The 22675-nt window shown below is 51.2% G+C and overlaps 1 protein-coding gene across 1 annotated transcript in view; it reads right to left on the reverse strand.

The window, feature by feature from the left end:
• The window catches only part of SRP54 (signal recognition particle 54), a 77747-nt gene that overhangs the window by 7488 nt on the left and 47584 nt on the right, over positions 1 to 22675 (reverse strand). The window contains exons 7-10 of the mRNA XM_075330570.1: positions 22143 to 22200; positions 21204 to 21354; positions 19934 to 20082; positions 19679 to 19779 (exon numbers count right to left, since the gene is read on the reverse strand). Coding sequence (XP_075186685.1) covers positions 19679 to 19779; positions 19934 to 20082; positions 21204 to 21354; positions 22143 to 22200 — 459 coding nt within the window. The remainder of the gene's footprint in view (positions 1 to 19678; positions 19780 to 19933; positions 20083 to 21203; positions 21355 to 22142; positions 22201 to 22675) is intronic.

A 22675-nucleotide genomic window follows, 5' to 3' on the forward strand; every position in this document is an offset into this window, starting at 1 on the left:
TATATATATATATATATATATATATATATATATATATATATATATATATATATATATATATATATATATACACACATATACACATACATACATATACACATACATACATACATACATACATACACACTGCGGCACCAAGGGGGGGGACAGCACCTGAAAAACTGGTGCCCCCCAGTGCTCAGTGAGGGGGAAGGAGGATACCAACGTATGCTCCAGCCCTCCCTGCCGACGTCCAGTCGGCCGTCCCGTCGTTACCCCTGACTGGCAGGCCCGAGAACGGGAGTATATGGCACTAGGCCGTAAGAGCCGGGGACTAAATTTAAAAACGCGGCCGGCAGACATGGCGCGGTCGGCGCGGTAGTCCCAGTCTCACAAACCAGTCAGCAACCGCTGCGGCGTTTGTAACACAGATGCTGCATGCACCGTCCCTCAGGGGACACAGAGTACCTTATGATGCAGGGCTCTGTCCCTGTAGTCACAAAAGTGCGGGAATCTGGTGGCCTATAGTGATCAGTGAGGGGGGGCGGAGGACAGCGAGGTGTGCTCCAGCCCTCACTGTCGGCATCATACCGACCGTCCCGCCCTTCTCCCTGACTGGCAGGCTCCGGGGCGGGAGTTTAACACACTAGGCCGCAAAAGCCGGGGACTAAAGTAAAAACCGCGGCCGGCAAACAGGCACGGTTGGCGCGGTAGTCCCGGACAAAAAATCCACACCGCAGTCGCAGCTGCGTCTGAGGCCAAGGTGCTTCATGTACCGTCCCAACGGGGACACAGAGTACCTGTAGATGCAGGGCCATGTCCCTGACGATACTCCATCTCCTGTCCGGCAGATTCCCCCAGGGGCTGCGGATGTGGCTTGTGGCCACCAGATTCTCTGCCCCGGGTCTCCCTCAGCTGCAGCCAGAAGTTGCTGAAAACATGGCTGACGGCGTTCTCTGAGGAGGAGGGAGGCGTGGGCGTAGTCACAAAAAGTGCGGGAATCTGGTGCCCCAGCGTGGGTAGTGAGGGGGGCGGAGGACAGCTCAGTGTACTCCAGCCCTCACTGTCGGCGTCATACCGACCGTCCCGCCCTTTTCCCTGACTGGCAGGCCTGGGGGCGGGAGAATCCCATACTAGGCCGCAAAAGCCGGGGACTAAAGTTAAAATCGCGGCCGGCCGGCAGTGCAAGGTCGGCGCGGTAGTCCCGGACCCATACGCACGCCGCAGTCGCTGCAGCGTCTGGGCCCAAGGTGCTTTATGCTCCGTCCCAACGGGGACACAGAGCACCTTGCCCTAGAAAGTGCGGGAATCTTCCAGTGCAGAGTCCCTCCCTTCCCCTGACTGGCAGGCCCGGGGGTGGGAATATGCGGTACTAGGCCGCAGAAGCCGGGGACTAGAGTTATAAGCTCGGCCGGCAAACAAGCGCGGTCAGCGCGGTAGTCCCGGCGCACTAACACGCCCAGCAGCGCTGCAGCGTGTTCTGACACAAGCGCTCCATGCGCCGTCCCCAAGGGGACACAGAGTACCTCACAGTAGCAGGGCCATGTCCCTGACGATACCCAGCTCCTGTCCAGCAGATTCCCCAGGGGCTGCGGAGGGAGCACGGTCCCAGTGTCTGGAGACCGATTATGGATCCCACTTCACCCAGAGCCCTGCAGGGATGGGGAAGGAAAACAGCATGTTGGCTCCTGCCTATGTACCCGGAACGGGTACCTCAACCTTAACAGCACCGCCGACCAGAGTGGGGTGAGAAGGGAGCATGCCGGGGGCCCTATATGGGCCCACTTTTCTTCCATCCGATATAGTCAGCAGCTGCTGCTGACTAAATTGTGGAGCTATGCGTGCATGTGTGCCTCCTTCGCACAAAGCATAAAAACTGAGGAGCCCGTGATGCACGGGAGGGTGTATAGCAGAGGGGAGGGGTTACACTTTTTAAAGTGTAATACTTTGTGTGGCCTCCGGAGGCAGAAGCTATACACCCAATTGTCTGGGTCTCCCAATGGAGCGACAAAGAAAATGCGTTTTCAATGGGAAAAATACAGACACATGCAATAAGACTCCTTGAGATGTTGGCAGCTTTCTTAAACAGAACAGAACTACCAGGCAGCATATGTCACAGCCAGTATACTAAATCACAATGCCCGGACTGACCGCCGGTCTCTCAACCCAAAATGATAGCGTCATAGACAGTATACGGATCTGTACGGACCGTGAAATACAGTCCTTGGAACGCGGCCTTAGGAGTTACGAGGGGCTGCTGATAAGTATTTGGCTTTGTGATCTTTTGTTTCTATGGTAATGAATGTTACATCACATGAAAGCCTAGTGTGTCTAATATAGGTTTTCAAAGAAGGGAATTTTGTTTACTTACCGTAAATTCCTTTTCTTCTAGCTCCTATTGGGAGACCCAGACAATTGGGTGTATAGCTTCTGCCTCCGGAGGCCACACAAAGTATTACACTTTAAAAAGTGTAACCCCTCCCCTCTGCCTATACACCCTCCCGTGGATCACGGGCTCCTCAGTTTTGGTGCAAAAGCAGGAAGGAGAAAACTTATAAATGGTCTAGGGTAAATGCAATCCGAAGGATGTTCGGAGAACTGCAAACCATGAACCAAAAGAACAATTCAACATGAACAACATGTGTACACAAAAAAACAACCAGCCCAAAGGGTACAGGGGCGGGTGCTGGGTCTCCCAATAGGAGCTAGAAGAAAAAGGAATTTACGGTAAGTAAACAAAATTCCCTTCTTTGTGGCTCCATTGGGAGACCCAGACAATTGGGACGTCCAAAAGCAGTCCATGGGTGGGTAAAAGAATACCTCAATAAAAAGAGCCGAAACGGCCCCCTCTTACAGGTGGGCAACCGCCGCCTGAAGGACTCGCCTACCTAGACTGGCGTCTGCCGAAGCATAGGTATGCACTTGATAGTGTTTCGTGAAAGTGTGCAGACTAGACCACGTAGCTGCCTGACACACCTGCTGAGCCGTAGCCCGGTGCCGCAATGCCCAGGACGCACCCACGGCTCTGGTAGAATGGGCTTTCAGCCCTGAAGGAAGCGGAAGCCCAGAAGAACGTTAGGCTTCGAGAATCGGTTCCTTGATCCACCGAGCCAAGGTTGACTTGGAAGCCTGCGAGCCCTTACGCTGGCCAGCGACAAGGACAAAGAGTGCATCTGAACGACACAGGGGCGCCGTGCGAGACACGTAGAGCCGGAGTGCTCTCACAAGATCCAAAGAGTGCAAATCCCTTTCACATTGGTGAATTGGATTAGGGCAAAATGAAGGTAAGGAGATATCCCCTTTTCATCTCAATCAGGATACCACCTTAGGGAGAAATTCCGGGACCGGACGCAGAACCACCTTATCCTGGTGAAACACCAGGAAGGGGGCTTTGCATGACAGCGCTGCTAGCTCAGACACTCTCCGAAGTGATGTGACTGCCACTAGGAAGGCCACCTTCTGCGAAAGACGTGATAGAGAGACATCCCGCAGTGGCTCGAAAGGTGGTTTCTGAAGAGCCGTTAGCACCCTGTTAAGATCCCAGGGTTCCAGCGGACGCTTGTAAGGTGGGACTATGTGGCAAACTCCCTGCAGGAACGTGCGGACCTGCGGAAGCCTGGCTAGACGCTTTTGAAAAAACACGGAGAGCGCAGATACTTGGCCCTTGAGAGAGCCCAGTGACAAACCCTTGTCCATTCCGGATTGAAGGAATGAAAGAAAAGGTGGGTAAGGCAAACGGCCATGGAATAAAACCGTTATTAGCGCACCAGGATAGGAATATTTGCCAAGACCTATAATAGATCTTGGCGGACGTAGGCTTCCTGGCCTGTCTCATGGAGGCAATGACATCCTGAGATAACCCTGAAGACGCTAGGAGCCAGGACTCAATGGCCACACAGTCAGGTTGAGGGCCACAGAATTCAGATGGAAAAACGGGCCTTGTGACAGCAAGTCTGGGCGGTCTGGAAGCGCCCACGGTTGACCCACCGTGAGATGCCACAGATCCGGGTACCACGACCGCCTCGGCCAGTCTGGAGCTACGAGAATGGCGCGACGGCAGTCGGACCTGAACTTGGGTAACACTCTGGGCAGCATCGCCAGAGGAGGAAACACATAAGGCAATCGAAACTGCGACCAATCCTGAACTAACGCGTCCGCCGCCAGAGCTCTGTGATCCTGAGACCGTGCCATGAATGCCGGGACTTTGTTCTTGTGCCGTGACGCCATGAGATCGACGTCCGGCGTTCCCCAGCGGCGACAGATCTCTCGAAACACGTCTGGGTGCAGAGACCATTCCCTCGCGTCCATGCCCTGACGACTGAGAAAATCTGCTTCCCAGTTTTCTACGCCCGGGATATGAACTGCGGAGATGGTGGAGGCTGTGGCTTCCACCCACTGCAGAATCTGCCGGACTTCCTGGAAGGCTTGACGACTGCGAGTGCCGCCTTGGTGGTTGATGTATGCGACGGCAGTGGCGTTGTCCGACAGGATACGGATCTGCCTGCCCTCCAGCCACCGATGAAAAGCCAATAGGGCTAGATACACTGCCCTTATCTCCAGAATATTGATCTGAAGGGATGACTATCGGAGTCCAGGTTCCCTGAGCCCTGTGGTGGAGAAAAACCGCTCCCCACCCTGACAGGCTCGCGTCCGTGGTGACCACAGCCCAGGTTGGGGGTAGGAAGGATTTTCCCTGCGACAGAGAATTGGGAAGGAGCCACCACTGAAGTGACGTCTTGGTTGCAAGGGAAAGAGTGACGTTCCTGTCGAGGGAAGCCGAACTCCTGTCCCATTTGCGGAGAATGTCCCATTGGAGTGGCCGAAGATGGAGTTGCGCGAACGGGACTGCCTCTATAGCTGCCACCATCTTCCCCAGGAAGTGCATGAGGCGCCTTAAGGGGTGTGATTGACTCCGAAGAAGGGATTGCACCCCTGCTTACAGAGAAAGCTGTTTGTCGCTCGGAAGCTTGACTAACGCTTGCTGGGTATGAAACTCCATCCCAAGGTACGTCAGTGATTGGGTCGGTGTCAACTTGGATTTCGGGAAGTTGATGATCCACCCGAACCGCTGGAGAGTCGCCAGAGCGACAGATAGACTTTGTTGACACGCCACCCGAGACGGGGCCCTGACTAGGAGATCGTCCAAGTATGGAATCACCGAGTGGCCCTGAGAATGCAGGACCGCCACAACGGATGCCATGACTTTGGTGAAAACCCGTGGGGCTGTCGCCAAGCCGAAAGGCAATGCCACGAACTGGAGATGTTAGTCCCCGATGGCGAAACGCAGGAAACGTTGATGCTCGGGTGCAATCGGTACATGGAGATAAGCATCTTTGATGTCGATCGATGCTAGGAAGTCTCCTTGTGACATCGAGGCGATGACCGAGTGGAGGGATTCCATCCGGAACCGTCTGGTTCTCACATGTCTGTTGAGTAGCTTGAGGTCCAGAACGGGACGGAATGACCCGTCCTTTTTTGGCACCATGAACAAGTTGGAGTAAAATCCGCGACCACGTTCCTGAAGGGGAACGGGGATCACAACTCCTTCCATCTTTAGAGCGGCTACTGCCTGAAAAAGTGCGTCGGTCTGAGCGGGGGGCGGAGAGGTTCTGAAGAAGCGAGCCGCAGGACGAGAGCTGAACTCTATCCTGTAACCATGAGACAGAATGTCTCTCACCCATCGGTCTTGAACATGTGGCCACCAGGCGTCGCCAAAGCGGGAGAGCCTGCCACCGACCGAGGATGCGGTCAGGGGAGGCCGAGAGTCATGAGGAAGCCGCCTTGGAGGCAGTGCCTCCTGCGGCCTTTTGTGGGCGAGACTTGGATCGCCACGCATAGGAGTTCCTCTGGCCCTTCTCCGGCCTGTTGGACGAAGAGGATTGGGACTTGGCGGAGGGACGAAAGGACCGAAATCTCGATTGAACCTTTCTCTGTTGAGGTCTCTTAGGTTTGGCCTGGGGTAAGGAGGAATCCTTTCCTTTGGATTCCTTAATAATCTCATCCAATCGTTCGCCAAACAAACGGTCGCCAGAAAACGGCAAACCGGTTAAGAACCTCTTGGAGGCCGAGTCTGCCTTCCATTCGCGTAGCCACATGGCCCTGCGGACTGCCACAGAGTTAGCGGATGCTACAGCTGTACGGCTAGCAGAGTCCAGGACGGCGTTCATGGCGTAGGATGAAAAGGCTGACGCCTGAGAGGTCAAAGACGCACCTTGCGGAGCCGAATTACGTGTGACAGCATTAATCTCAGTCAGACAAGCCGAGATAGCTTGGAGTGCCCACACGGCTGCATAGGCCGGGGCAAAAGACGCGCCCGTGGCCTCATAGAGCTCCTAGTGAAGTCCATCTATCTGTCTGTCAGTGGCATCCTTTAGCGATGAGCCATCTGCAACCGACACCACGGATCTAGCCGCCAATCTTGAGACTGGAGGATCCACCTTGGGACAGTGAGCCCAACCCTTAACTACTTCAGATGGGAAGGGGTAACGTGTGTCAGTGAGGCGCTTAGTAAAGCGCTTGTCCGGGACCGCTCTGGGCTTCTGGACAGCGTCCCTGAAGTTAGAGTGATCAAACAACGTATTGTGTGTACGTTTGGGGAACCGAAACTGGTGTTTCTCCTGCTGAGACGCCGACTCCTCTACAGGAGGAGGCGGGGGAGAGAGATCTAACACCTGGTTGATGGACGAGATAAGATCATTTACTAAGGCGTCCCCCTCAGGTGTATCAAGGTTAGGGTCCGCCTCGTCCTCCAGAGAGTCCACAAGCTGGGATCCCGAGCAGCGAGAGGAAGTCGGGGAAGAGTCCCAGCGAGCCCGCTTAGCCGGTCTAGGACTACGATCCGGGCAGGAGTCCTCCGCCTGAGACCGAGGGGCCAACCTGGGAGCGCGCTGTGGCGCGGACCGAGAGGGGCCTGGAGGCGACGAGCTAACAGGGGCCGGGGCCTGTGAAAGGTCCGGTCTGGACTGCAAAGCCTCTAGCAGCTTAGAAGACCATTTGTCCATAGACTGTGCAATGATTGAGAGAGTGACTCAGAGTTTCTCAGCAAAAGAGGCGAACTCTGTCCCTGCAGCCTGTCAGGGGGAGCAGGGGGGTCTACATGAGCCGAGGGGCCCGCCAGTGTCCGAGGCTCCAGCTGAGCAAGCGAAACAGGGGTCGAGCATTGCTCACAGTGAGGGTAGGTGGAACCCGCAGGTAACATAGCCCCACAAGAGGTACAGGCCGCAAAAAAACCCTGTGCCTTAGCAGCTTTGCTCCTTGTGGACGACATGCTGTTGTCTCCTAGGAGAGTGATCACTGAGGGTATATGGGAAAGGGGTATACAGCCCACCGAACAGATAGATATAGAGATATACGTATCTAATCCGGCACCCTAGGGGGACCAGCACCGGGTGACCGGTGTGGCTTACCGACCGCTAACGAGCGGTGTGTGTCCTCCAGATTCCCTGCCTTGGATCCCCCGGAGCTGCAGAGCTGTTCACTAAGAATCCTCCATTGGCAGAATGCCAAAAAATGGCTGCCGGAGCTCTCAGGGGAGGAGTGGAGCCGTGGGCGGCGCCAGAAAACTGCGGGAATCTGGGGTCCCCACAATGATCAGTGAGGGGGGAGGAAACATGCAGGATGCTCCAGCCCTCACATCCGACGTCAGGTCGGTAATCCCGCCCTTACCCCTGACAGGCAGGCCCGGGGGCGGGATTTTTGCGACTAGGCCGCAATGAAGCCGGGGACTAAATTTGAGACCGCGCCCGACAAGCAGGCACGGTCGGCGCGGAAGTCCACCGGCCTCCTGAATTCAGCAGCCGCCGCGGCTTCCGGGAAGAAGGTGCTCTTGCACAGTCCCCTATGGGGACACAGAGTACCTTTGAGTTGCAGGGCCCGGTCCCTGAGGTTGAAGAGGCTCCGGTCCAGCAGGGTCCCACAGGGGCTGCGGATGGAGCACGGTCCCAGTAAATGGATGACCGCTTAGGCTCCCACTTCTCCCAGAGCCGCATAAGGGATGGTGAAGGAGACAGCATGTGGCTCCAGCCTCTGTACCCGCAATGGGTACTTCAACCTTAACAACACCGCCGACGTAGTGGGGTGAGAAGGGAACATGCCGGGGGCCCCGTGGGGGCCCACTTTTCTTCCAACCGACATAACTAAATTGAGAATGCATGAGTGGATGTGTGCCTCCTTCCACACAAAGCATAAAACTGAGGAGCCCGTGATCCACGGGAGGGTGTATAGGCAGAGGTGAGGGGTTACACTTTTTAAAGTGTAATACTTTGTGTGGCCTCCGGAGGCAGAAGCTATACACCCAATTGTCTGGGTCTCTCAATGGAGCGACAAAGAAATGTTGTGTTTGTTGCTTATGGCAACAGTGTTCTACACACGCGGGAAAACAAAATGGCGGAGTCTAATGTGATATTCACAGCAACTGAGAGCAGAGGAGGGATAAAATTCTTGTTTCTGCAAGGAAAGTCTGAAGGATATTCATGGCGATATGTCACATGCATTGGGGGATCAATGCCCTTCATATTCCACAGGTAAGAACTGGGTTGCCAAATTTAAAATGGGCCACTTCAGCCCCAATGATGAGGAACGTCCTGGACGACAGAGAGTGGTTGTTGTTCGGGAGATCGTCGATGCTGCACACAACCTCATACTGGAGACTACACAAATTTCAGCTAAAGCAATAGCAGACATCATGGGGATTTCCCGTGAATGTGTTTGTGTCATTATCCATGGACATAAGGAAGCTTCTGCAAAGTGGGTCCCAAATGTTTGACAACAGATCAGAGAAGCAGCGAGTGAAAACTTCCCGCTCCATTTGTCAGTGTTTCCGGACTGATAGGACCAGGTCTCATCCATAGTGACCAGTCGATCCAGGAAGTTTTTATTTGTAGGACTCTGAAAACAAGGAGCAGTCAGAAGAGTGGAGGCACAGTGGTTCTCCTCATCCAAAGAAGTTCAGGGTGCAAAAATCAGCCACTAAGGTGATGGCGTCTGTGTTCTGGGATAAGGAGGGCATTCTGCTAGTGGACTACATTCAAAAGGGTTCCACCATCTATGCAAGGTATTACATGGAACTTTTGCACTAATTGAAGGCAGCTGTGAAGGCCAAAAGGCACAGCAAGCTGTCCAAAGGAATCTTGTTCCTGGAAGAAAACGCCTCCGCTCACACTGCACAAGCGACCACGGCAAAACTGGCAGAGCTGGGCTTCCAGCTGGTTGACCACCCACCTTATTCACCAAATCTAGCTCTCTCCGACTATAATCTGTTTCCAAACCTGAAGAAACACCTCAAGGGTACCAAATGTCACACCATTTCTGAAGCCATGGCTGCTACGGATGCCTGGTTTGAGGCACAACCGAAATCCTTTTTGCTAGCCTTACAGAACTTGGAATACCGATGTAAATGTAAGATGTGTGACATCAGTGGAGAGTATGAGGAATAAATGTAAAGTTTCATCATCCTATCTAGTTTCTTTCTGAGTAAAACCAAAGACTTATCAGCAGCCCCTCGAATATTGGTACGTTGAGGCAATCAGATGGTTGCAGGTGCTCCGTCTCCCTTGGTTGTTATTCTTCTGGGCGGGGAAAAAAAAAAAATAGGAATATATGGCAGCCATTCTAGTGATTAACAGACAAGGTCTGCTATGGCTCAGATTGGGTGCCATGTCAGGGGCTGCTTTTTGACACCATGGGTTTTAATAGAGGGTGTGCACAGGAGTTTTATAGTCAGCAGGCTTTCTCCCCGTAAACTATTTACACACGCATCAAGCTCTTTCAAAAAACACAATTCCAGTAATAACTTTACAATTAAATCAGTGTTTGAATTGATAAGGAAATGAGGCTGAAGAGATATGGTAGATCTGAAGCCTGTGTCACTCCAGCTCTATTCTACGCTCGGTTCCACCTGCCCCCGCTTGATCGACAGCTACTTTGCCTGAAGTCACACAATATAGAGACAGTCAGTCAAGGAGGTGGTGGTGGTATAGGGTGGGGAATAGAGCTGGAGTGACGGAGGCTTCAGATCTACCATAGCTCTTGAGCTTCATTTGCATATCAATTCAAAAGCTGATTTCTCAGTAATGGAAAACCATTCAGACCATGTAAAGGTATTGCTGGACGTGTCTTTGAAAGAGCTGGTACCCTGAGAAAGGCCTGAGATTGAAAATTCAGAGTAAAGCTATCTACTAACATATATTCCAAATTTTGTATTTGTCATCATCTGTACTATTGATTTATGCAAGAAGGGAATTTTGTTTACTTACCGTAAATTCCTTTTCTTCTAGCTCCAATTGGGAGACCCAGACAATTGGGTGTATAGCTACTGCCTCCGGAGGCCGCACAAAGTACTACACTTAAAAGTGTAAGGCCCCTCCCCTTCTGGCTATACACCCCCCCGTGGGAGCACGGGTCCCTCAGTTTTAGTGCAAAAGCAAGAAGGAGGAAAGCCAATAACTGTTTCAAAAACAAATTCAATCCGATAACAATATCGGAGAACGTAACTTATCAACATGAACAACATGTGCACCCGAAAAACAAATACCCTAAGAAAAAACAGGGCGGGTGCTGGGTCTCCCAATTGGAGCTAGAAGAAAAGGAATTTACGGTAAGTAAACAAAATTCCCTTCTTCTTTTTCGCTCCTAATTGGGAGACCCAGACAATTGGGACGTCCAAAAGCAGTCCCTGGGTGGGTAAAAGAATACCTCGTGATCGGGCTGTCAGGCAGCCCTTTCTTACAGGTGGGCCACCGCCGCCTGCAGGACTCGTCTACCTAGGCTGGCATCCGCCGAAGCGTAGGTATGCACCTGATAATGCTTGGTAAAAGTGTGCAGACTCGACCAGGTAGCCGCCTGGCACACCTGCTGAGCCGTAGCCTGATGCCGTAATGCCCAGGACGCACCCATGGCTCTGGTAGAATGGGCCTTCAGTCCAGAAGGAGTCGGAAGCCCAGCAGAACGGTAGGCGTGAAGAATTGGTTCCTTGATCCACCGCGCAAGGGTGGATTTGGAAGCTTGCGACCCTTTATGCTGACCAGCGACCAGGATAAAGAGTGCATCCGAACGGCGCAGAGGCGCCGTGCGTGAAATGTAGATCCTGAGTGCTCTCACCAGGTCCAACAGATGCAAACCCTTTTCAAATTGGTGAACTGGATGCGGACACAAAGATGGTAAAGTGATATCCTGATTGAGATGAAAGGAAGATACCACCTTGGGAAGAAACTCTGGAATTGGACGCAGTACTACCTTGTCTTGGTGAAACACCAGGAAGGGAGATTTGCAAGATAACGCCGCCAGCTCTGACACTCTCCGAAGAGACGTGACCGCCACCAGAAAAGCCACTTTCTGTGAAAGCCGAGAAAAGGAAATCTCCTTCATAGGCTCGAAAGGTGGCTTCTGGAGAGCAATCAGAACCTTGTTCAGATCCCAGGGTTCCAATGGCCGCTTGTAAGGGGGAACGATATGACAAACCCCTTGCAGGAACGTGCGTACCTTAGGAAGTCGCGCCAGGCGCTTCTGAAAGAATACGGATAGCGCAGAGACTTGTCCTTTAAGGGAGCTAAGCGACAAACCTTTTTCCAACCCAGACTGCAGGAAGGAAAGAAAAATAGGCAATGCAAATGGCCAGGGAGAAACTCCCTGAGCGGAGCACCAAGATAAGAATATCTTCCACGTTCTGTGGTAGATCTTGGCGGAGGATGGTTTCCTAGCCTGTCTCATGGTGGCAACAACATCATGAGATAAACCTGAGGTCCCTAGGATCCAGGACTCAATGGCCACACAGTCAGGTTCAGGGCCGCAGAATTCAGATGGAAAAACGGCCCTTGAGACAGCAAGTCTGGACGGCCTGGTAGCGCCCACGGTTGTCCTACCGTAAGATGCCACAGATCCGGGTACCACGACCTCCTTGGCCAGTCTGGAGCGACGAGAATGGCGCAACGGCAGTCGGACCTGATTTTGCGGAGCACTCTGGGCAACAATGCCAGAGGTGGAAACACATAAGGTAGTCGGAACTGCGACCAATCCTGAACTAAGGCGTCTGCCGCCAGAGCTCGGTGATCGTGAGACCGTGCCATGAAAACCGGGACCTTGTTGTTGTGCCGTGACGCCATCAGGTCGACGTCCGGCAACCCCCAGCGGCGACAGATCTCCTGAAACACGTCCGGGTGAAGGGACCATCCCCCTGCGTCCATGCCCTGGCGACTGAGAAAGTCTGCTTCCCAGTTTTCCACGCCTGGGATGTGAACTGCGGATATGGTGGATGCTGTGTTTTCCACCCACGTCAGAATCCGCCGGACTTCTTGAAAGGCTTGCCGACTGCGTGTTCCCCCTTGGTGGTTGATGTACGCCACCGCTGTGGAATTGTCCGACTGAATCCGGATCTGCTTGCCCTCCAGCCACTGTTGGAAGGCTCGCAGAGCCAGATAGACTGCTCTGATTTCCAGAACATTGATCTGAAGGGTGGACTCTCTCTGAGTCCACGTACCCTGAGCCCTGTGGTGAAGAAACACTGCTCCCCACCCTGATAGGCTCGCATCTGTCGTGACCACCGCCCAGGATGGGGGTAGGAACGACTTTCCTTTTGACAATGAGGTGGGAAGAAGCCACCATCGGAGAGAGTCCTTGGCTGCCTGAGAGAGGGAGACATCCCTGTCGAGGGACGTCGACTTCCCGTCCCATTGGCGGAGAATGTCCCATTGTAGAGGGCGCAGATGAAACTGCGCGAAAGGGACTGCTTCCATTGCTGCCACCATCTTCCCTAGGAAATGCATGAGGCGCCTCAAGGAGTGGGACTGGTTCTGCAGGAGAGATTGCACCCCTGTCTGCAGAGAGCACTGCTTGTCCAGTGGAAGCTTCACTATCGCTGAGAGAGTATGAAATTCCATGCCAAGATATGTTAGTGATTGGGTCGGGGTTAGATTTGACTTTGAAAAGTTGATAATCCACCCGAAACTCTGGAGAGTCTTCAGTGCCACGTCCAGACTGTGTTGGCATGCCTCTTGAGAGGGTGCCTTTATAAGTAGATCGTCCAAATACGGGATCACGGAGTGACCCTGCGAGTGCAGGACAGCTACTACTGCTGCCATGACCTTGGTGAAGACCCGAGGGGCTGTTGCCAGCCCGAAAGGTAACGCTACGAACTGCAGGTGTTCGCTTTCTATAACGAAGCGTAGAAAACGCTGATGCTCTGGCGCAATCGGCACGTGAAGATAAGCATCTTTGATGTCTATTGATGCTAAGAAATCTCCTTGAGACATTGAGGCTATGACGGAGCGTAGAGATTCCATCCGGAACCTCCTGGTTTTTACGTGTTTGTTGAGCAACTTTAGATCCAGGACGGGCCGAAAGGACCCGTCCTTCTTTGGCACCACAAACAAGTTGGAGTAAAAACCGTGACCTTGTTCCTGAAGAGGAACGGAAGTCACCACTCCTTCCGCCTTTAGAGCGGCCACCGCCTGCAGCAGAGCATCGGCTCGGTCGGGCGGTGGGGAAGTTCTGAAGAAACGAGATGGAGGACGAGAGCTGAACTCTATCCTGTACCCGTGAGACAGAATGTCCTTCACCCAACGGTCTTTGACCTGTGACAGCCAAATGTTGCCAAAGCGGGAGAGCCTGCCACCGACCGAGGATGCGGAGAGAGGAGGCTGAAAGTCATGAGGAAGCCGTCTTGGTAACGGTTCTTCCTGCTGTCTTTTTTGGGCGTGACTGAGTCCGCCAAGAATCTGAGCCTCTCTGATCCTTTTGAGTCCTTTTGGACGAGGAGAATTGGGACCTGCCTGAGCCTCGAAAGGACCGAAAACCAGACTGACCCCTCCTTTGTTGGGGCTTGTTTTGTCTGTGTTGAGGTAAGGATGAGTCCTTACCCTTCGAGTGTTTAATGATTTCATCCAAACGCTCCCCAAACAATCGGTCGCGAGAAAAAGGCAAACTGGTTAAGCACTTCTTGGAAGCAGAATCTGCCTTCCATTCTCTCAACCACAGGGCTCTGCGCAAAACCACGGAGTTGGCTGACGCCACCGCCGTACGGCTCGTAGAGTCCAGGACAGCATTAATCGCGTAAGACGCGAATGCAGACATTTGAGAGGTCAATGGTGCCACCTGCGGGGCAGATGTACGTGTGACCGAGTCGACTTGTATAAGCCCAGCTGAAATGGCTTGGATACGGCTGCAAAAGCTGGCGCCAACGACGCTCCAATAGCTTCATAGATGGATTTCAGCCAGAGCTCCATCTGCCTGTCAGTGGCATCTTTAAGTGCCGCTCCATCTTCTACTGCAACTAAAGATCTAGCTGCAAGCCTGGAGATTGGAGGGTCCACCTTGGGACACTGGGTCCAACCCTTGACCACGTCAGGGGGAAAAGGATAGCGTGTATCTTTAAGCCGTTTAGAAAACCGCTTCTCAGGAGAAGCGTGGTGTTTCTGGATTGCATCTCTAAAGTCAGAGTGGTCCAGAAAAGTGCTTAATTTACGCTTGGGATATCTGAAATGGAATTTCTCCTGCTGTGAAGCTGTCTCCTCCGCAGGAAGAGCTGGCGGGGAAATATCTAACATCCTATTGATGGACGCTATAAGATCATTCACTATGGCGTCACCATCCGGTGTATCCAGATTGAGAGCGGTCCCAGGATCAGAATCTTGATCAGTTACATCCGCCTCATCACCCATAGATTCGTCCCACTGGGATCCTGACCAGTGAGACGAAGTTGAGGGCCCCTCATAACGAGCCCGCTTAGGTTGTCTGGGACTGTTGTCTGAGTCAGAATCGTCACCCTGGGGTGCATGTGACACCCCCGGAGCTTGGAAGTGTTCCAGCTGAGGGGGACCAGGGAGCAATGATGCCACAGTGTCCATGGTCTGAGTTACTGGTCTAGACTGCAATGTTTCAAGAATCTTTGACATGGTCATAGACAATCTGTCAGCAAAAGCTGCAAACTCCGTTCCTGTCACCTGGACAGCATTCACAGGTGGTACACTCTGGGTCACGTCCAGCAGAGGCCCCGGCTGTGGAAGTTGCACAGGGGCCGAGCACTGCACACAATGGGGGTCAGTGGAACCTGCCGGTAGAGCAGCCCCACATGCGGTACAGGCAGCATATAATGTCTGTGCCTTAGCACCCTTGCGTTTTGCGGACGACATGCTGTTGCCTCCTTGTAATCTAGGAGGGTATATAGCAGAGAATCACCAGCGACCGTACAGTACAAAGTATTTGCAAACACAAAATACTCAGTATACAAACGGCACAAGTGGGGGTGAGCCCTTGAGGGCTGCTTACCGCCCGCTGAACAGCGGGTATGAGGCCGTAGAATCCCGTGTCTGGGTCTCCCCGTCTCCCCTCTGCAGCTCAGCGTGCAGGCAGGAATGGCTGCCGGCGTTCAGTGAAGAGGGGCGGACCGTGGGCGTGCCACAAACAAAGTGCGGGAAACTGCGTCCTACTGTGCCTGGTGTGAGGGCTGGAGTATGTAAAAAAGACTCCAGCCCTCAGCGCTGATGCTCTGTACAGCGTCCCGCCCTCCTCCTGACTGGCAGGTGCGGAGGCGGGAACGAACGAACTAGGCCGCAAAAGCCGGGGACTGTAGTAATAAGCGCGGCCGTGATATATGCACGGCCAGCGCGGAAGTCCCCGGCGCACCACAAGTCCCAGCCGCGTCGCAGTACCAGCGGCCGGCGCGACCGTTCTCCCTGAGTCTACCCACTCAGCTAAGCTGAAGTGAGGAAATGGCACAAGCGCAGCAGCGCTATTGTCCCCGGCGCACTAACACACCCAGCAATGCTGCGGTGTGCGCGCGTATGCACGGGGACACAGAGTACCTTGACGGAGCAGGGCCATGTCCCTGACGATACTCAGCTCCATATCCAGCGGCTTCTCCAGGGGCTGTGGATGGAGCACGGTCTCAGTGCCTGGAGACCGGTAAAATCCCACTTCGCCCAGAGCCCTAATGGGGATGGGGAAGGAATCAGCATGTGGGCTCCAGCCTCCGTACCCGCAATGGGTACCTCAACCTTAACAAGCACCACCGACAGAAAGTGGGGTGAGAAGGGAGCATGCTGGGGGCCCTGTATGGGCCCTCTTTTCTTCCATCCGACATAGTCAGCAGCTGCTGCTGACTAAATAGTGGAGCTATGCGTGCGTGTCTGACCTCCTTCGCACAAAGCAAAAAACTGAGGGACCCGTGCTCCCACGGGGGGGTGTATAGCCAGAAGGGGAGGGGCCTTACACTTTTAAGTGTAGTACTTTGTGCGGCCTCCGGAGGCAGTAGCTATACACCCAATTGTCTGGGTCTCCCAATTAGGAGCGAAAAAGAAAGTTTGTTTTATTTCTATCTATAATAATAAATAATAATAATAATAATAATAATAATAATAATAATAATAATTTCTATCCAAAATTAGACATGATTCACTATTCTTGCAGGAATTACAATACTCCTTTTTTTAATGGGACAAAAATTAAATTTGAGAGCAAATTTACAGGATAACAAAAGGTCTAAGAAGCTTCCTAAGACATCAGCTGTACTGTATTTTTCGGACTAAGACGCACCGGACTATAAGACGCACCCTGGTTTTAGAGGAGGAAAATAAGCAAAAAAATGTGGTCATGACCCACTTATGGGGCGAGGATTTGCTGCTGACACTGTTATGGGGGTAATGTCCCCAAATTCTCTGCTAAGGTTTCCCATCCTGGTAATGATCCTCCTGCCTTGTATATGATCCTGCTATAAACCCCCATCCTGCTTATACCCCATACCCCCATCCTGCTTATATACCAGCATCCTGCTCATATTCCCCCATCCTGTTCATATACCCCCATCCTGCTCATATACCCCCATCCATCCTGCTCATATACTCTCATCCTGTTCATATACCCCCAATCCATCCTGCTCATATACTCCCATCCTGCTCATATACTCCCATCCTGCTCATATACCCCCAATCCCTCCTGCTCATATACCCCCCATCCTGTTCATATACCCCCCAATCCATCCTGCTCATATACTCCCATCCAGCTCATATACCCCCATCCTGTTCATATACCCCCAATCCCTCCTGCTCATATACCCCCCATCCTGCTATATGCCCCCATCGCGCCCATATACCATCCTGGTATATGGCCTGTATCCTATAGCATAGAGAAAAAAAAAACCAAACGTTTATACCTCACCTTTTCCTCACTCCCTGCAGCCGATCATCTTCCTCTCTGCACCACTGACGTGTGTGCGTGCGTGTGTGTGTGTGTGTGTGTAGCTGTTCCCCTGCAGCACGCAATGTCTTCCTGTCTGTGCCGATCAGCTGACCGGCACAGACAGGAAGACATCGCGTGCTGCAGGGGGAACGGCTCCACACACGGGGACGGGTGAGTACACTGATTCACTGCACCCCGCGCTGATGATGACGCGCGGAGGGCAGTGAATACAGCCGCACATGATCATTCCAGGCTGTAATTGCCAGGGGTGATCATGTGGACCGGCTCTTTACTATGCGCGCGTCCCCGCTCGTCCTCCCGCCCACCTGTTAGCGCCAGCTTCTGCGCTGAGAAATGGGCGGGAGGATGGGCGTTCATATGTAATGAGCGGGCACACGTGGTCACAGCAGGCTGCTACAGCCTGCTCGTGCCCCCAATGACCCGCTCCACCGCAGCACCTCATTCCCCGCAGCCACAGTCAGACCATAAGATGCACCCCCAACTTTCCCCCAACATTTGGGGGAAAAAAAAGTGCATCTTATGGTCCGAAAAATACGGTATTTATGCATTTTACAGTGACTCAAGATCAAAAATATTGTGTATGTCAGTGTACGACAAGTGACCCAGATTAAAACAAAGGGTTTTTTTTGTGTTCTAAAGTTGTATTCCAATAAATATATTTCAATTTCTATTTAAATAGCTTGATTTTTGTATCATAATGGTGATGAAAAGTCTGATGGTGCCATATTACTACTAAATCACTTAAACATGAGCCATTTATGGCGGAGTCAGTCAGGGAAATTGCGTGGTTGGAGGTTTGCCTTACCGACTCCACAGCCCTGGATAATGGGGTGCAATATACCGTAGATTTTCAAGTCCATTTACCATGTACCATATTTTTCGGATTAGAAAACACTTTTCCTCTCAAAAATTTGGGAGGAAAATGAGACGCGAGTCTTATAATCCGAATGCAGCTTACTGGGGGCTGCTCTGTGCGGTTGGCATCGCTGCAGTTAGTGCCATCCTGAAGAGGTCGGCGGTGCGGGCTTCAAATAATGGCACCTTGAGTTGGTGCATGCGCAAATGGAGCGCTCGGCTCAAGATCTCATCTGTGCACGCATCGCCTCCAACCCATTGATGTCCTAGCAGTGGACTTAAGGAAAACGGCGCCCGGAGGTGGCGTGTGCGTAGATGAAGTCTCAGCTTGTCATTGAGCTGATGATTCAATCTGCGCATGCGCCGACTCCAGGTGCCATTTCTTTGATGCTCGCACCGTAGACAGTTCCTGGATGTTTTCTCTGCCTCACAGCGACGGCAAGCATCTGGAACAGCTGCCGCACTGCCCGCGGCAATCACCCTGCTCCATGACCATCCCAACTTCCTGTGACCCCCCCACTCCACCGCCCTGGTAAGACACCACACCACCGGATTAGACGACAGTCCCTATTTTTTTTTTTCCCCCTCTCAAAATTTGGGGAGCATCTTATAAAACGAAAAATATGGTCTCTCTCTCTAAATATCACATAAATGCTTATCTTATGGAAATAAATTCCTCATATGTCACTAGGAGGTCCATATACAGTGTGTCCACCGCCATTAACTTGAGAACGGCGGCAGCTATAGGCATAGAAGATTTCTAGGTATAGTAAAGTAGGCATGCGCTACGCAATGAAACCACCTATAGCACCACCTGGTGGAAAACAACAGAGTTAGCATTTTTATCTCGAAAACGGAACAAGATAGAGAAAAAAAAAGTGAATTACAAAGTTGCAGGGTATCATCAATTCAATACAAAGCGACACCTTGCATACAGAAATGCTATGATAGGAAACCCATGACCCCCCCCCCCCCCCCGAAACATTGAATGCTGGTCACGCTTATGGCGCTTATTTAACTTTGATGCTTAGTGGCCCCTGTCAGCTGCAATGCACATCTGGACTCTGCACAGCATACTGTATCTTGCTGCACGTTGTACAATATGGTAGGTGACACGTTTGCACAAGCATCTGTGATACGTCGTCGTAGGTCCTGCAATGTTGGTGGAGGGGGTCGCATACACCTGCTGTTTGATGTGACCTCACAGAAAGAAGTCCAATGAGGTCAGGTGAGCGTGGAGGCCACTCCACGCAGCCACCATACCCAAGGACTCGTAGGAAGGTCTCCATGAGGTATCGCTTCACGTCCGCAGCCTTGTGAGTTTTACACGTTCTAATCATAGCATTTCTGTATGCAAGGGGTCGATTCGTATTGAATTGATGATGCCCTACAACTTTGTAATTCACTTTTTCTCTATCTCGTTCCGTTGTCGAGATAAAAATGCTAACTCCGTTGTTTTCCAACAGGTGGCGCTATAGGTGGTTTCATTGCGTAGCGCATGGCTACTTTACTATACCTAGACACCACTTCTATGCCTATAGCTGCTGCCGTTCAAGTTAATGGCGGTGGACAGGATATGGGTGGACACACTGTATATTAGTAGTCTCGCATATTAAAATATAACAGATGTAAAAGCATTTCCATAGGACTAACTTACCTAGTAGTTTGCTGATAAAAGGCTGTGTTTTAAATGGCTCAAAATCATCAATATGTTCTCCGGTTCCAATGAAAATAATTGGGCTCTTTGTGGCAGCAACACTAATAGAAAGTGGAGAAATCATCATGCATTTACAGGCGCGCAGCCTCACACACAAATAAGTATAAGTAGCTGTATAGATTTCTTATAAGAACATTATAATTAAGGTCCTTCAAAACATGCCGCAAACATTAAGACATGAAAAAAAAAACTTACGCACTAAGAGCGCCTCCTCCTTTCGCGTGACCATCCAATTTGGTCACAATAACTGATGCTACATCTACTTTATCCTTGAAGGCTTTGGCCTGAGATTCACAAGCCTGTCCGATCGAGGCGTCCATAACGTATACAATGTTATCTGGTTGCTAAGTATCGTAAAAAAAAAATAATAATTTTTTTTTAGAATAGTCGACAAACATTTGCATGGGAACTGAGAGGAATCACTACGTTATCAATGTGTCACATATTCAGCCGGCATCAGATTTCGAGGTCTGCTGGACATTTTCTGAATACAGTGGTACCTCGCTTAATGAGTAACCCAGTTAACGAGGATTTCGCTTAACGAGCAAAGCTTTCTGTAAATTTGTAACTGTTTACGAGAAAGCTTTGCTGTACGAGCAAAAACACTCACCGCACACACTTCCGGTTCCGCACATCCACCGCGCTCTGACCCACTCTTGCAGTCCACACAAATACACACATGCACGCACAAACAAGCACGCACGCACATACAGTATTATGCTCACCTTACCTTCCCTTCCACCACCGGTCTCATGGTTCTTGTAGTTCCCGGGTACATCGCGACGAGGGAGCAATCCTCGTAGCGAACTACAGTACCCAGGACGCCGGCGATGGAACGGAAGGTAAGGTGAGCATAAGGTGTACCTTCCGTTCCATCGCCGGCCTCCTGGGTCCTGTAGTTCGCCGCTCCAGAATCTGTATCGGCAAGCATCGCGACAAAGCATGAACTTCCTCTGTCACCGCTACTCAAAGGCAGCGCACTGGCCAAATCAGAGGCAAGCGGCTCCTGCCTTTGACGTCAGCGCTGTGGGTGCGGAAGTTCCCCCCTCGTCGCGATGGTTACCCGATACACAGCCTGTACTAGCGAACAGCAAGTCCCAGCAAGCCGGCGATGGAACGGAAGGTAAGGTGAGCATAATATGTGCGTGCTTGTGTGTGTGTTTGTACGTGTGTGGAATGGCACAATAGGGGACCAGGATGGGACATTTAACAAGTTGTGAAAGGAATCGTCTGCATTGCAATGATTTCCTATGGGAAATCTTGCTTTGCTGAAGGAGTAACTTGGTTAACAAGCACAGGCCCAGAGCGGATTGTTCTCGTTAACCAAAGTACCACTGTGCTCTGAATCGTTAAAGTATGAGGTGCACTGCTGCCTGTGCTGCTTAAGATTCTGCATCTATCATTGTGGCAGATGTAATAATTCACACCGCATACTAATGATATACGAATAAAAGGATTGCCTTACTATGGCATTGGAGACTTGAAGCATTTCTTCAAACAGAGAATCTTCTTGCTTGTGTCGACCACTTGTGTCCACAATAAGTATTTCAAAGTTTTCATTTTTGAACTTCTCCACACCTTCGTAAGCGATATTTACTGGATCCATCTCTGTATAACTGGGAGAAGAATAGAAGACAGATCGTTATCGAGTGTTGGCAACACTCGGCCTTGCCGCAACTGAAAAGAACTGGCTTAAAGGGAACCAATCACCAGGATTTTCCTATATAAACTAAAGCCAGTGCTATACTGGCACTATCAGGCTGATTCTATACATACAGTGCTATACTGGCACTATCAGGCTGATTCTATACATACAGTGCTATACTGGCACTATCAGGCTGATTCTATACATACCTGTAGTGGTCAGCTCGGATGTTTAGGTTTTGAAATCCAAGAAAGTAAAGTTAATAAAATAAGCAGCTTCTTGAGTGACAGCTGCACTGGAGCAGATAATATATTCATAGTTATCCCCTCCCACTGTTTGTATAATACTTATGCTACTTCTAACGACTCACTTTGTCTAGCAGGACCTGTGTGAGGTCATACCCATGTGACCTGGTATCCAGCTTTGGTGGCAGAGGCCCCACCCCTTCTGGTCACATGGGTATGACCTCACCACAGGTCCTGCTAGACAAAGTGAGTTGTTTGTATAATATTTATGCTAATTCTAACAGGGGGAGGGGATAACTATGAATATATGATCTGCTCCAGTGCAACTGTCACTCAACAAGCTGCTCATTTTATAAACTTTTACTTTCTTGGATTTGAAAGCATAAACATCCGAGCTGCCCGTTACAGGTATGTATAGACTGAGCCTGATAGTGCCAGTATAGCACTGGCTTTAGGTTATATGCGAAAATCCTGGTGATTGGTTCCCTTTAATAATAGAATATAATCGGTATACCTTCCGTAAAATGGGATTCTGGCTTTTGTAGCGTTCTGTTTCAGCTGATCAAAGGCACCTGCAACAAAGTTTATGGTCTGTTGGTTATATTTAGTAGTCCATGAAAAAAGAGAATTTTGTTTACTTACCGTAAATTCTCTTTCTTATAGTTCCGACATGGGAGACCCAGACCATGGGTGTATAGCTTCTGCCTCCGGAGGACACACAAAGTACTACACTAAAAAGTGTAGCTCCTCCCTCCGAGCATATACACTCCTTGGATAACCAAATATAGCCAGTTTAGTGCGAAAGCTGAAGGAGGACATCCACCCACAAGTAGAGAGAGTAAAATCCGGAATAACCGGAACCTCTGTCTACAACAACAGCCGGTGAAAACACACGGAACAAGAACTGCCAACAGGCAACAGGGAGGATGCTGGGTCTCCCATGTCGGAACTATAAGAAAAAGAATTTACGGTAAGTAAACAAAATTCTCTTTTTCTTAATCGTTCCTTATGGGAGACCCAGACCATGGGACGTCTCAAAGCAGTCCA

This window comes from Anomaloglossus baeobatrachus, chromosome 12 (genome assembly GCF_048569485.1).
Source record: "Anomaloglossus baeobatrachus isolate aAnoBae1 chromosome 12, aAnoBae1.hap1, whole genome shotgun sequence".
Taxonomy (NCBI): Eukaryota; Metazoa; Chordata; class Amphibia; order Anura; family Aromobatidae; genus Anomaloglossus; species Anomaloglossus baeobatrachus.